We start from the raw sequence: 16,291 nt of genomic DNA on the forward strand, positions 1-16,291 counted from the left end.
ATTAAATTAGATTCATTTCAAAAGCCGCTAAAATCATTTGCACAATGTGGATGAATGTGCTACCAAACCTTTCGCATATTACTAGCAGTAATTTCATTCGTCTTTGCGACTTTATAACCAGGCTGAGATTTCTCTGATTTGGCTAGAAAAGTCTTGGAAAGCATTTCTTTTCAAAAAAAAAAAAAAGGCCGGTTTCATCGACATTAAATATTTGTTGATCACAATAGTCCCCTTCTTGCACAATTTTCTTCAAAATCGCTGGATATCTCCTTATCTGCACTTGCAGCTTCGCCTGTGATTAGAACACGATGTAGGCTATTTCTCTTTATGAAAAGCTCAAATAACCCAAAACTAATCTGGAATTCTTCTTCTTTTCCATCATTGATAGCCCTTTCTTTCCAGATTACAAAGAAATAATGCTTTTTCTAATTCAATCATTATATTACTGTACTTTGATTTCGAGTGCATGCTTGATGAACTTGAAGCAGCCTTACCTTTCTCTTTGTATTCAGCAGTTGATTCACCCATTTTTGTGTTCTTGTCCTATCTTTGCTCTGGACTCGCCTTGTTCATTTTTCTTTATTATTTCAAGTTTTTCTTCCAATCAGAGTACTTTTCGAATCATTTTCACACTTCTATTTTTTGCTCACTAATTCTTTTACTCATGATTAAAGGTTAAGAAAATAATTTAAATTAAAAAAGTAAGGAAAACAATTATCTCTAGATATGATCAGCAAAATGATTTGTAAAGCAGGCGACATAAATTTTGGCAGTAAATTTGGTACATAGTGTACATGGAAATAGTGTAGTATTCCATTAAAAAATAACTTTGCAAAATGTTTCAAATCGGTAATTAATTTATTCCATCCTGGTGAGTGATTTTTTTAAACAGTTAGCCATAAAAAATGTATGGATGGAAAATTTTAAAAATCTGTAACATTTATTTTTAAGATGTACATAGGCCCACTAATCGAATTTTAGAGCACGCTAATCGAATTTGGGTATCGAAAAAAAATGACTCACGAATCGAAAACGCACTAATCGGGGGCGCATTAATCGAGGGATTGCTGTACGGTAGGGATGCCCAGACCGTATGCGGTCCTCCGTTGATTTGCTGGCGGCCCGCCTCACCGGGTATTATTTTAACTTTAACAAGCTATACGATAGGTAATTTTTAAAAATGGTACATGCGCAAAGCAAAGAAACTGTAACGTCACGATTGCCTGTCTACTTACGATAATCGGTTAGTAATAATGTTAACAAATTTTATAATTCGTCTATTTGTCAAATGAGTATTTTGTTTTCGTAGGTGCGGTTACTACAATTAATTATCACCCCTAGGAAATGGTAAAAAATAAATTCTACAATAGATAAAGCAGGGCGAAGTAGCAAACGCAAACTACAGGATGAAAATCGGCAGTTTCAGGATAGCTGGACCGAAAAATATGGTTTTGTGCAGTCGTTTAATAATATCGTGTGCTTCATTTGCGAACGTGCTGTAGCCACACCAAAAGAATACAATATAAGGAGACACTATGAAAGTCTGCATCCTACATTTTCAAATTTATCCGAAGAACTACGTAAACAAAAGATTTCATTTTTGAAACGAGATTTGACAGGTCAGCAAGTGATGTTTACAAAACCTATTCAAGATTCGGATATCGCAACAGAAATAAGTTTTGAAATATGTCGTCTTATAGCAAAAAGGTGCCGACCATTTACAGGCGGACATTTCCTTAAAGATTGCCTTGAGATAGCTGCTAAAACGATTTGTCCTCAATCAGCCAAAAATGTTGAGAAAATTCAGTTAAATGACTGCGCAAAGAAGAATTTCTGCAATGTCGAAAAATGTAAAGGACCAATTAACATCTTATTCAAAGAAATTTTTTTTATTTTTCATTAGCTATTGATGAATCAACTGACATCACTTCCACAGTCCAGTTGTTAATATATGCACGTGGAATAACGCAAGAGTTTGAGGTAAGTGAGGAGCTGATTGGAATGAGTTCATTGTCAGCTCAAACGAAAGGTAATGACATGTTCACTGGGCTTTTGGAACAGTGTTCCAAACTTGATTTAAATCTGACAAAATTATCAGGTATCACGACTAACGGAGCTCCTTCCATGATAGGAGCTAATTCCGGAGTGGTAACATTATTAAAGTAGCATTTTGGACGGCACGACGATGAGTTGATACAATTCCACTGTATAATCCACCAGGAGAGCTTGTGTCCTAAGAAACTTAGATTTGAACATGTCATGAAAGTTACGGTTTCAACGATTAATTTAATAAAATATCGTGACCTCAATCGCCGACAATTTAAAAAGTTTCTTGAAGACATTGAAAGTGAATATGGTGACTTAATTTTTTACAAAGAAGTGAGGTGGCTAAGTCGTGGACAAACATTGGAGCGGTTCCTAAATTTAATTGATGAAATTGAAATCTTCATGACTGAAAAAAACAAAAACGTTCCTGACATAAAAAATCCGGATTGGTTATGTGAGTTATCCTTTCTGGTTACTCATTGCTAATCATTTAAATACGTTAAATACGCGACTTCAGGGCAAAGATCAATTGGTTGCTCAACTTTACGGCCACATTTTGTCTTTTCAGTGCAAGTTAAATCTATTTCAAATCCAACTGAAGTAAGGGAATTACATCCATTTTCCTAATTATAAGAAAGTTTCTGAAAAGTTCAATGTCAACTTCAAAACTGTGTATTTTGAAAATATTGATAAATTGATATCAGCCTTCAAGGATCGGTTTTCTGATTTTAAAAAAGTGAAACCGTTGCTAGATTTATTTAGCAATCTTTTGCCATTTTGCCCGAAAATGCACCCGAATCAGCACAGCTCGAACTCATCGACATTCAAAATGATGAGAGCCTGTGAAATAAATTTAATGAAAGCAATTTATTGAACTTCTATCGTTGTGTCGATAAAAACAATTATAAATGGTTGCTAGATAATGCATTAAAATGTTCAAGCCTCTTTGGCTCAACATATATTTGTGAACAAACTTCAGTCATGAATATTAACCAATCGAAAAATAGGAACCGCTTTACTGATGAAAATTTAGAATCCATTTTGCGGTTGGCTATTACAAAACTCGAAACAAATAACTAAACAATTGTCATATTAATGCAATGTAACGCATCAAATTAAATTCACTTACTTTTTATTACCCTTTTTGTAACAATTATATAGGTATAAATAAAATAAGCAATGTGTGGTAGATAACGTGCAAGTTTTTTTTTGGCGGCCCTCCCATAAGTAAGAGTGGAACTATGCGGCCCTCGGCCTTAACAAGTTTGTGCATCCCTGCTGTACGGTATTGAAAAAATATTAATATGACGGATGTAAAGGATGAAGAATTGGTCGTAATGAGAGGGGAATGGCACGGTTACGAGAAGTGATATCAGAAGTGATGACACGTGAGCTGGAGCACACACGGAAACGTCTAGTGAGTGGTTCAGCTTAAAACAAAGGAAGAAGTGAAGAATTAATATTTCAAGAACAGTATTCTTGAATTATTAATTTTGTAAATAAATAAAAACAAATTCAGTGTTGTAATGGATTTTTACTGTTGTGATATCGATATTCATACTGTATGCATATGAATGACCACTATAACATTATCAAACTTCATTACAGATAAAGAATGAGATCTTTTTGGGAGTCTGTGAAGTGATACGCATCCTTCGCATAAAGATTCCCCACCCTGTTTTAGAATTTCCAAAGTTTAATACCTCAAATTGTGCATTCATTCTGCGTCCGCTGTTTCGATCTATGTAACTACAGTCTCTGTTTAGGGCAGAATAAAATAATAACAAAATGCTCCCAACCTCTTTCCCATTGAGTTATAGATTTTAACAGAACTTTATCAAAAAATCAGCTAAAGTCTTATATTCCCTTGTAGGAAGTAAGAGAGGTCGTTTCACCCAATCTAACTTTTGAAGACTGAGTGGGCAGTTGAAAATCCACTGGTAGCCAATCAAAGATAGCTGACATAAACTATCACTAATTATAAGCGACAATCGATGAAGAGACTGGCAAGCAAATGCTAACATCTCGTGATTCTCAACATCATGGGTGAAGGTTCTATGGTAAACTTTCTTTAATTTACAGGATGAAAAACTCGAGTTTCTGACAGAAAAAACCCCAGTGCCATGCGAGATATCGACCAACTCGGGAACCGGTTGAAGAAAGGCTAAGAAAAAGCTCCTCTAATTAGCGAGAACGATAAACATTTCAGTTTTTTCTCAAAAAAAGTGAAACGTAGTTGAGAAAAATAAGGTACATTAAGACAACAAATAAATCATATACACTGGTTGGAAAGAAATCAAGGACACCATAGTGCGAGGAACAAACAGCCATGGCTTAATAAAATGTAAGACATCCTTTTGCTATGATCACTGCAGCAATCCTATGAACATATATTTCACAGGAGTACAATAGCCATCAGTGGGACTTTTGGGCCATTCTTCCTGTAGACATATAACGAGGACCTGGACTTTTGTGGGACAGCATCATTGACCTCACCAGACGTTCTGTGGTTAGGGTTCTGTGGAGGCCAGTCATTTGTGGTAATGTTCATGCCCACAAACCAAGCAGTTTCCGAAGCAGCCTTTTGACAGGATGCATTGTCTTGCTAAGGAAGACAATGGTCAGTTCAGAATTGTTCAGAATGTTCAGGCACCTCTCGGAGTTCATTGTTCCTGGCATCACAAACAGCTTTCCGAAGTCAATTCAGGAAAAGTGAAACCGTACCATCAGACCGCACCTCTGAATTTCAAAGATCGGGTTATGAACTCTGGTAAGGGACATTCACCAGGTCCATCTGCTCTGTAGAAGATGCAGCGTGATTTGTCGTTCTATAGCAGTGCTTTCCAAGTCTCCACATTGCGCCATACACGCTCTTTGCATCACTGAAGCCGACGCTGCATGTTAGTTCGAGTAATGTGGGGCTTGCATATTGCAGTCCTTCCATAGAAACTCAGGTTGTGAGCCTCAGTTCTGAATGTTTTTGTGCAGATTCGTGTTATAGGCGATGCCATGGATTCCGCATTCAACATATTGGCTGCTCATTGATTGTTGACTTGAGATGGCTAAAGTTGTTAAACATTTGCGAACCGATAGACTTGCAAAATGGCATCCTATCACAATGCCTATCAGTCCCCTTTTTGCAGCCCTTTCACCCAGATACAGTTATAATGACTTGGGAGCATTGGTATTCTTTCGCTTTATAACATCTATAAACAGGTGACTCGTTACATGACAAGATGTCTCTTACCAATGTCTGTTGGCTTCTTTCCAAGCAGTGTATTTTATCTACATTACTGAAAGTGATTGAGATCACTTATGATTGCAACAGCTCCGTCAAGATGTACACTTTTCGGTTTTACGGTTTGGGTTCCTATCGTCCGTGAAGAGCAGGTCGGAAGGCACTAGCTGAGTATCACATGTATGAGGTAGGCCAGATATGACCTATGCATAGCGCAAAAATAAAGGCGGCACTTAACGAAAAGAACCGGGAGGAAATCATCAGAATAGAGAAGAAGCAAAGACAATCGATTATAAAGAAGGAATACTTGTAAGAAAATCAAACCCTGTAAATAACCAGTTTGAAAATCTGATCCTAAACACTGAATAGGGAGTGTGTGGTACCCACGTGGTCAAACGCAAACTTCACAGAACCGTCTAGGTCCATTTCACAAATATACACAGCCCCCGTTTCAACGTTAATGATGTTCATTTCCTGTAAAATGTAAATCCAGTCTGCAAGACATCACCTGTTCTTCCTGAAAGAATCGCAAATCGCAATCTCCTCAAACGCTACTCATCTCTGCTTGCCAGCTACAAAATCTCTAACTCCTTTTGCCTCAAAGGTGTGGTCACGGACATTTGATCTCTGCTGTATACCATACCGAAAAGTATCTTACCTGCAATCTCCCAATTTTGACATACTTTGGTGAAATTCACCCTACTTCATTCTACTGAATTCATATGTTGTCTCCAGCGTTCTTCTAATGCCAACAACTGCTCTGATCTCTTCAACCCCCTTTCCTTACATGTTGGTTTTCTTTAATCTAACTCTCCAAACAGCTAAATGATCTACCTCGAAGACTTCAATTTCCAAAAAACCAGATGGCTGCACACTTCTAATTGCATAGATCAAGCAGATAGACAGGTTGAGACTGTTATCACAAACAATCTCACACAAATTGTCTGCATGCCAACCAGAATGCCAGGCAATCACAACCACCCCTTCAGAGACCATGGAATTCTTCCTCATCATTGCCCCATCTGAGTACGCTGTGAATGATGTCTGCCCTCTAGTCAATTCGCAACACATTGCAGTGCAGGTCTCTCACCCCATGGAACAATACATACAAACACTCGCAACCAAGCATTATACAGACTGTCAAGTGAAAATTATAACCACATCGAAAACTGAATTTGAGACAGCTAAATGGCAAGAACTTTGCATTCTATCCATCGAAGCAAATCCTTTTTGCTTCCTCAATCTATCTCGAGTGCTTCTAGATGTTTTTTCAATGTTTTAGGGATGACGCCTAAAGCACCTATTATTATGGGAACAACTTTACTTTTCTTTTGCCAGATTCGTTCAATTTCGATTTGCAAATCGCGATATTTTGTAATTTTTTCATTTTCTTTGTCGTCAATCCGACTATCTCCTGATACTGATATTTCGATAAACTTAACACCCTTGTTTTCACTTTCTTCAACCACTGTGATATCGGGTGTATAATATTCCGAGCTTTTGTCAGTCTGGATTTTGAAATCCCAGAGTATTTTAGCTTTTTCATTCTCAAACACTTTCTGGTGAACTTTATGCTTCCAGTAGTCTTTAGATACTTCAAACCCACACTTTTTTACATAAATGCCAGTGGATTATCTTAGCTACGTTATCATGCCTTTTACGGTACTCAATTGGTGCTATTTTGCTGCATCCACTTATAATGTGGTCTACCGTTTCATTTTTTTCTTTGCACAATCTACATTTACTGTCTTCTTGAATTGTTTTGCATTTTGTGCTGTAAAAATTACCGATTCTGTTTCTTTCTTTAGTGCTCCATTTCTCAACCATTGCCAGGTCAAGTTGCTGTCAGCGCTGTCCTCTATTTTCCATGCAATGCCGTATTTTTCCATCTTTCAGTTCTCACTTTTACTTGGTTGGTTTTGTATTCCAATTTTGTCTCCATGTGTTTAAATAAACCTTCTTTCCTTACCTCAATTAGAAAATTTTCCGTTGTTTGCTGCAGACAATCATTTAAATTTCTTCTTCTTCAATAACTTGCTTCACTTTTAATAATTCTCTACCTCCTTTTTTGCGTGATAGATAGAGCCTATCAATGTCACTGCGAGGATTGATTGCATGGTGCATTGTCATTACTTTTCGAGTTTTTCGGTCTAGATCTTCCATCTCTAGCTGGGTCCATTCAACAATGCCTGCTGAATATCTCAGAACAGGTATGGCCCAGGAATTAATTGCTTTTATCAAATTTCCAGCATTAAGCATTGACTTAAGGAGTTTTCTTAATCGTCTTATGTCTTCTGCTCTAGTTCTTTCTTTGATCTTACTATGCAGAATTTCTGATCCTTCTAAAATCCCAAAATATTTGTAGCTCTCTTCGTATTTTATTGCCTTGATTATTTCGCCATTGAGCAACTCGATTTCGTTCATATCTGCAAACTTTCCTCTTGTTATTCCAGCAATTGCACATTTGTCTAAGCCAAAATCCATTGATATATCTTGACTGAATGTGTGCACAGTGTTAAGCAACGATCCGAGTTCATTCTCTGATTTTGCATACAACTTCAGATCGTCCATGAATAAAAGGTGAGATATCTTTGCACTCTTTTGCGCAGTTTGATAACCATGAGCAGTTTTATTTAAAATTCTAGTTAAGGGGATCAATGACAATATAAACAATAGAGGGGATAATGAGTCTTCTTGAAAGATGCCCCTTTTTATGTTTACCACTCCAATTTCTTGTCTATTTGGAACCAACTTTTTTCCAGTTTTTCATGCTGGATTGCAAACATTTTGCACGTTTTCGCTAATACCAAATAGTTCTGTGCATTTTAACATCCAACTATGAGGCACCGAATCAAACGCTTTTTTATAATTTATCCAAGCCATATGAAGGTTGGTTTTTCTACATTTGCAATTTTTAAGAATGATTTTATCAATCAGCAATTGGTCTTTTGTACCTCTTGAATTTTTGCTGTTACCTTTTTGTCCAATTTGGAGAAGAGAATTTGCTTTAAGATAGCTGTATACTTTATCAGCTAGTATGCCTGTGAGTAGCTTAAAAGTTGTTGGCAGGCAGGTTAATGGTCGGAAGTTTTCTGGGTTTGGACCTTTTTCTTTATCCTTTATGATCAAAAACGTTTTCCCTGCTGTGAGCCACCCTTCTTTGCTTTTTCCTTCTAAAACATCATAAAATTGGTTAGCAAGTTTTTCGTGTAAGCCTGTTAGATATTTCAACCAGTAGCCATGTAATTCATCTTTCCCGGGTGTTGGCCAATTTTTTATTATTTTAGCTTGCTTTTGAACCATATCAGTTGTTATTTTCAGTTGGTCCATTTTTCGTTCTTGAGATTCGTTCGTAATCTGTTGAATCCACTTTGCCTTGTTATTGTGCCTCTTAGGGTTTTCCCATAGGTTTTTCCAAAACTTTAGTGTATTTTCTTTGTCTCTGATATTTATATTTATATTTTCTTTAAGGTTATCATTCTTGCATTAATCAATTTTCTTGTAAAACTGGTGCCTATTTGTGCGAAATATCGAATTTGCTTGTACTGTTCAATGCGTGCACTGTATCTTCTTATTTTAGCTGCAATTGCAACTATTTGTTGCTTCACTTTATCTAATACTTCATCAGTAGGTCGTGTTGCAGTATTATATCACTTTATGAGGTTATTTCGAATTTTTTTTTTCAGCTTCCTTTCCTTAAGGTTTTTCAAATTGCTCACGTCTGCTCTGAGTTTAAGAATTTCTTCTCCAGTCGATGCTTCCATTTTGGTTCCTGAGCCTTACTGCTTTTGGGTTCACTAATCGTATATCCTAATTCAGATGTTACGACGTAGGCCACTGAGTACATAAGTTGATTCGTTTACCCAATAGTTCCAAGAGGAATATCCCTTGCAGCCTTTTTGGCCTCTTGTAGGAGTTCCTTCAGTTTTTGTTGAGCTACTTGTCTCAATACTGGAAGCCTAACTCGTTCCTGGTTGCTGTTCATTTGCTCGATAATTTTTCGTGCGAGGTCTTGTTCCTTATCTGATAGCTTCCTTTCAACTATGTATATTTTCAAAATTTTCAGCATTCTGCACGCTGGAATCTGGTTCTGCTCCATTCATATTCATAGTCATTTCAGGGTCAGTACGATCTCCTTTTACAGCTTCAGGTTTCAGTGCTTCCAGCTCAAGTTCACTAAATACCTTGCGTTTGATAATGAAGCTGCGTTGCTGCATCAGCCTTTCGAATGAAATTTCAGATTTTGGATGTCGTTCAAGCCAAAATTGGAACATTGGTTTCTGAAATCCCCTAACTGAAGGGTTTGAAGAGTAGAAGCACTGCATGCCTTGTATATTTTCAGCCATGCTCCACTTTTTCCTGGTAAATACTTTCGAGTTCTGTGGATCTTGCTCCCGTAGCCCATTTGTCACTGGCTGTCCAGGAAGCCTAAAATCCAGAGCGGTCCTTGGTAACCCGCGCGACGACCGATACGGTATAGAGTTCTGATTTGTCTTCACCATTTTTAAATGGGGATGGGTAGGTGCATGAGATAAAAAATAGGTAAATAGAACAGAATCACCCCTAGCCCTCGAATACTCTAATATCATTGGGGGAAAGAGCAAGGTGAAAAGAAATACAGAGGGAAAGAAGAGTAGGGACCAGTCTACAGATAATATAACAGGTGTATATTACAGGTGTAAAGTAAGGCGTGGTCCAGCTTCAGGTGCCTCGGGTTCGCCATGCCCGTACTCACTGCAGTGAGCCCTTTTGAAGTTACAAAGAACTGAGAATTACACAAAAACGTTGTATTTTTCAAGTTGTTCCATCTAACGCGCTATTGTTTGTTGCATGCGAGTTTGCAAGTTCTCGTGAACGCTAGTACTGAACAACTGCAATATGGCTATCAGGGATGTTGTAACTCAAATTGCTGTTCAAATGTTCGGGATTTAGGAGAATTTCCCTGGACTCCACGATTTTCCTTTCAAACTCATCACCGCAACGGAAAATGTTTTCGGATTTATCCCAGCAAACGGAGTGACTCTGTAGATCATCATGAGGATTGTTTGAGAAACGAACATAAATGGATAGGGCAGATGCATGTGTTCTTTTATAGGTGATGTCTCTCTTATGCTCCTCTATACGTAGTTCAACAGATTTGTTAGTCTGTCCAAAATAAGGAATATTACAATCGCACCACAACTTGTAAACACCTGGATATTCCAGGTTGTGATGAATAGGCTTGGGTGGCATATAAATGAACGGACATTAGGGAGTGTAGTGAAAAACGTCCTGATGTTGTATTTTTTAAGGACTTTAGCCAATTTATTGGAGACTGAACTAATGTAAGGTATTGAGATGCTACCTTTAAAATCAGTAGTTTCCGTAGTATACTGCCAAGGAGGATCCATAAGAATTTCTTAATCGTTTCTTCAGAATATCCATTTTTATAAAGATAAGAGAAAGGTGATTAATTTCTTTTTTGAGCTCATCTGGTTCATCTAAAAGAGAGCGTGCTCTATGTCCTAAGGTAGAAATAGTTCCTAGCTTTTGTGGTGGAAAGGGATGAGATTGACAGTGCAGATATCTGTTAGTATGAGTGGGTTTTCTGCATATAGAGATTTTAAATCTATCAGAGCATCGTGTAAGAAATACAACCAGGAAAGGAAGGCAGTTATTTCGTTCTAGTTCGGCAGTGAATTTTATATTAGAATGCTGGTTTTTAAGATGATGAAGAAAATCATGAGAGATGTGCGTCGGTGACTCCAGATTATGAAAATGTCGTCAACATAATGTCTACAAAGTTTCGGCTTAAGTGAGAAGAATGACATAGCTTTTGTTTCAAAATCTTACAGGAAAATGTTTGCTAGAACCGGGGATAAAGGGTTGCCCATTGCTAGGCCTTGAGTTTGTTTGTAAATGGAGTCCCTATATCTGAAGTAGCCAGATTGAATACAATGCTTTAATAAAGCAAATACTTCTTAGACAATTCGTCCTTGAGTAATGTTAATACCTCCTCCATATGGACGTTAGTAAATAATGAGATAATGTCAAAACTTGTTATGATATCATTTTCGCTGATGGAAATATTTTTGATATGAGAAACGAAGTCTGTGGTGTTTTTGATGAACGATGAAGATTTATTGGAGAAACACTTGAGGGATGGCTTCTAATCTATACGATTAAGTCTAGAGTTCCATAAAGTTCTGTTCTTTCGTCTACCCCACTTCCTTCTATATATAAACAATCTACTCCAGCAGAATGCTAAACCCTGCAAATCATCACACCCACAAGGGCTCAACTTCTACTACCTTAAATTCTGATCTTCAAAACATTTATCATTGGGGTTTGAATAACATTGTCAATGTAAAAAGGTATCAAACCACAGTCTGCATTATTTCCAACAAAAAAGAACCCTGTTCTTCCAATCTTACCCCTGACAGTACTCAAATCTTTATTCAAGGTGTGATTCACCTTCTCAGAATAATTCTAACCTCAAATCTCTCTTAGCATAAACATATTACAAATATTGCTTCCTCTGCATCCAAACAAATAGGCTTTCTCTTTCGCTCGAGGCGTTACTTTAACTCCAAACAGCTTCAAGAGAAGCTGTTTGGAGATAAAGTAACGTCCTCTCTCTCAGACACCACTCATTTTCGCTTTGCGGTGACTGAACAGAGATGTTCAGTAACCGCAACCTGCATCTTTTATAAATAGTTCTATAACAGCTGTTTTAGAATTTACATTAACAATTTCCCCCAGCTTCTTGCAAATCCTTCCAAACCTCTCTCTTTCTCTCTCACTTTCATAGTTCAACTGTTATCCCACAGACCAAATTTCTCCTCTTCTTCGTTTATCCTTTCTACTGCTGCACTGTCGAACAGTCTTCCATCACATGTGTTTTCCAAGGAATACAATCCACAGATTTTCACCGTCAAAGTTTAATAAGTTCATCGATGACACTATCGTACCATCAACGAAAAAAAGAAAAACCTAAGCAACGCTTGTGAAAGTCTAAAACTCTGGACCTTTTGCAATCTGGATGCGTGGAGATATTTTGTCAATTCCTTTTGCTATACAGCAATATTTGTAATTTATTGAATTTTTGCATGGATTTGTAACGTTTATCATGAAAATTCCAATAATCATAATTTTTACATAACATATTTACAAATCTCTTTACAGAAATGCAACAACAACTAACAGTATACAAACCTGCCTTTCCCAGTGGCTTGCATATGCCACGTACGCAACACTGGTCTGTAGTGCATGAAGTTAGAGAATACTCGATACACTGTAATAACAAATAAATATAAATAATGCATTTCTATTATAAATACATATAAACGTATCATTAATTTAATGTTAACTAAATGTAAAACGTAACTGAATGAATTAATGATGTATCCAAACATACATACATGGAAGATCTCCATACAGAAACAATTGAGCCCGATTGTTTTCAAATATTTGGCTAGTGGTTGAGATTGACACTTTGGTCTTGCTTTTGCTGTTTGCAATGAATGAGTCTGTTGTACTATCTCATGGGGTTTAACATTTAACCTTTAGACATGTACAATTGAATAGTTATAATAGTTACAAAAACTGTTTGTAATCTAGTTCCCCGATGTTTTTATTATCATCCTCAGATCTCCATGCAGTCAAATATTTATCGCACGAGTTACCTTGCCTGTCTCTCTCTCTCTCTCTCTCACACACACACACACACACACACACACACACACACACACACACACACACACACACACACACACACAGAGCTCATAATACCATGCCTTAAAACATTCAAATTCTCGCAGACACCAATTCTCGGGCAATGCATTTAAGAATTTAATTATTCACCACTATCCATGCAAAATCCTTTTCACTCATTGCTCACACCGTTCTTATTCAGCTTCCAGGTATGTGTTCTCACCATTATCTACCATTCACTGAAACCCTCCGCTCTTCAATGTTAATATGGAAAGAACCTCATAACAATCCCTATCATATCACCCCTCCTCCTGATTGACCACATTCCAGATGTGGATGACTAAAGGAATGTGTGTCAATCGCCTCTGAACTCTTACCGATACCTCTTCATCCTTTCAAAAATCAAGAAATCAAATCTGCGCATAATTTCTATGTTGCATAATCAAAGCCTTCTATAACACAATGGAACCGAATCTCCTTACGTCTAAAAATCAGCGTTCTCCACATCATTCCGAGATTTCCTTGTGCTGTTCCTAAAAATTTTAGCAATGTGTCATCTAAAATTTAAATCACTTTTCACCCTAATACCCAGATCTCTTATTTCCTCCACCTCCTCCAAATATATCCCCACCAACGAATACTCTACATCCCACGTTTGTTCCCTAATTTTGAAACATTACAATTTGCAACGTTCAGCTGGTAACCCCAGTCCGCACCTGTGCCCATCCATTGAGTCTATTCAAATCCTCATGTAAAACCATATTTTCATGTAAACTTTTCATGTAATCATGTAAAACCTTCTCATATTTCTTCCCAACTTTGCGTCATCTGCAAACAAGATACACATTTATATATATATATATATTATATATATATGTGGCGATCAGATTTTACTCGGTTGTTATACATTTGAAAAAAAAAATAGATTTAATGACTCCAAGACCGAGATAACATATAAAGATTTTAATGATAAATACTACTAGTTTCGGCATATAGCAGCCTTCTTCAGGTATTTATAAAGGAAAGGAATACTAATAAACATTGAATTATTTAAACAAACTGGAAATTACAGGTACAAATTGCCTCACATAATCGATACATAAAAACGTTGTATTTTTCAAGTTGTTCCAACTGGCGTGCCATTGTTTGTTGCAATTGTGCGCGCACGTTCACGTGAACGCCAATATTGAATAACTACAGCATGGCTATCTGGGATGTTATAACTTAAATTATTATTTAAGTGGACCGGGTTCAGTAAGATTTCCCTTGATTCTACGATTTTCCTTTCAAACTCATCTTCACAGCGAAAAATATTTTCTGATCTATTCCAGCATACAGAGTGGCTTTGTTGGTCATCATTAGGATTATTTGAAAAAAGAACATGACTAGATAACGCAGTTGCATGAGATCTTTTGTATGAGATGTCTCTCTTATGCTCTTCTATGCGTTGTTCAATAGATTTGTTAGTTTGACCAAAGTATGGGATATTGCAATCACACCACAATTTATATACTCCAGGGTACTTAAGGTTGTGATGAGTAGGTTTTGGATGGCTGATTAGAGAGCGGATTTTTGGAAGTGTGGTGAAGAAGGTCCTGATATTATATTTTTTAAGGACTTTAGCTGTTTTCTTAGAGACTGTGCTAATGTATGGAATGGAGATACTACCTTTAAAATTAATAGTCTCTGTTGTGCACTGCTTAGGAGGGTTCAGAAGAAATTTCTTAATTGTTTTTTCAGAGTATCCATTTTGTTTAAAAATAAGAGTGAGGTGATTCATTTCTTTTTGTAGTTCATCTTGTTCATTTAAGAGAGAACGTGCTCTGTGTCCTAAGGTAGATATAATTCCAAGTTTTTGTGGTGGAAAATGATGAGAAAGATTATGCAGATATCTATTGGTATGCGTAGGTTTTCTGTACATAGAGATTTTTAATCTTTCAGAGCATCGTGTAAGCATAACATCCAAAAAAGGTAAAGAGTTATTATTTTCTATATCAGCAGTAAATTTTATATTAGGATGTTGGATGTTTAGATGACGAAGAAAATCTGTGAGAGCTGTGTGCCCGTGATTCCAAATAATGAATATATCATCAACATATCTTTTCCAAACTTTTGGTTTAAATGAGAAGGAAGATACGGCTTTCTTTTCAAAGTCTTCAAGGAAGATGTTAGCTAGCACTGGGGACAAAGGGTTGCCCATTGCCAGGCCTTGTTTTTGTTGGTAAATGGAGTCCTTATATCTGAAGTAACCAGAATGAATGCAATGCTTTAATAAAGTGAACATTTTTTTGGATAATTTGTCCTGTAGTAATGTAAGTACCTCGTCCGTAGGAACGTTAGTAAATAAAGATATAATGTCAAAACAAACTAGAATATCATTATCATCGATGGGAATATCTTTAATATGAGAAACAAAATCTGTGGTGTTTTTGATGAAAGATGAAGATTTATTGGAGAAACACTTGAGGTACTTTGCTAAATATTTTGAAAGTTTATATGTAGGTGAATCAATTCCTTCCGCAATTGGGCGAAGAGGGATGTTTTCTTTATGAATTTTTGGAACTCCATAGATGCGTGGGATAAGAGGATGTAGAGAGCGTAATGAGAGGCGAATATTATGAGGAAGTTCACTCGCAGTCTTTAACAAGTTGTTTGTACGGTTTTGTAATTCTCTTGTAGGATCTTCCTGAAGAATTGAATATATTGAACTATCTTCAAGTAATTGAAGCATTTTGTTGTGGTAATCTTCAGAGTTGAGGATGACCGTAGAGTTGCCTTTATCTGCAGGTAAAATAATAATGTTACTGTTCTGTTTTAGATTTTTTATGGCTTTTCTTTCAGCCACTGAAATATTATCTGTTGGAGGTTTGGCATTATTTATAATAAAAATCGATTCAATACGAAGAAGTTTCGCCAAATGATTAGGAATGAGTGAACTTGCCTTTTCTATTTTTGTAAGAAGAGATTCTTTAGGGGTAAATTTTGGTGAGGGAATAAAATTGAGACCTTTGCTAAGAATATTCGTTTCTGCATCCGTTAACATATGAGAAGATTTGTTCACTACAACCTTTTCAGGATTAATACGGGCATCACTATGACCAGATCTGTTTTGTGTCCTTATCAGATTATTAAATTTCTTGATATGATTATATTTATTCTTGTTTTGTATTCGTGTGGCTTGTGCTTCACTGTTAATGATAAAATCATGTAAGTTAACATTATCCATAATTTCTTCAAGTTTTTGAGTTAAAGATCTTTTAGTGCTGAACAAAAAAGCTAAACCACGTTTTGTGTCTGTAATTCTTTCGCTGAGGA

General features: G+C 36.6%; 1 protein-coding gene across 1 annotated transcript in view; it reads right to left on the reverse strand.

Moving 5' to 3' along the window:
* Nucleotides 1-16,291, reverse strand: part of LOC150092072 (astakine-like) — a gene marked incomplete at its 5' end in the record, with an annotated part of 48,697 nt that overhangs the window by 15,782 nt on the left and 16,624 nt on the right. Inside the window, one exon of the mRNA XM_090415332.1 lies at nucleotides 12,479-12,557. Coding sequence (XP_090271458.1) covers nucleotides 12,479-12,557 — 79 coding nt within the window. The remainder of the gene's footprint in view (nucleotides 1-12,478; nucleotides 12,558-16,291) is intronic.

Source organism: Typopeltis vanoorti, unplaced genomic scaffold (assembly GCF_054136105.1).
Source record: "Typopeltis vanoorti isolate ZY-2024b unplaced genomic scaffold, IOZ_Tvanoo_1.0 HiC_scaffold_823, whole genome shotgun sequence".
Lineage (NCBI taxonomy): Eukaryota > Metazoa > Arthropoda > Arachnida > Uropygi > Thelyphonidae > Typopeltis > Typopeltis vanoorti.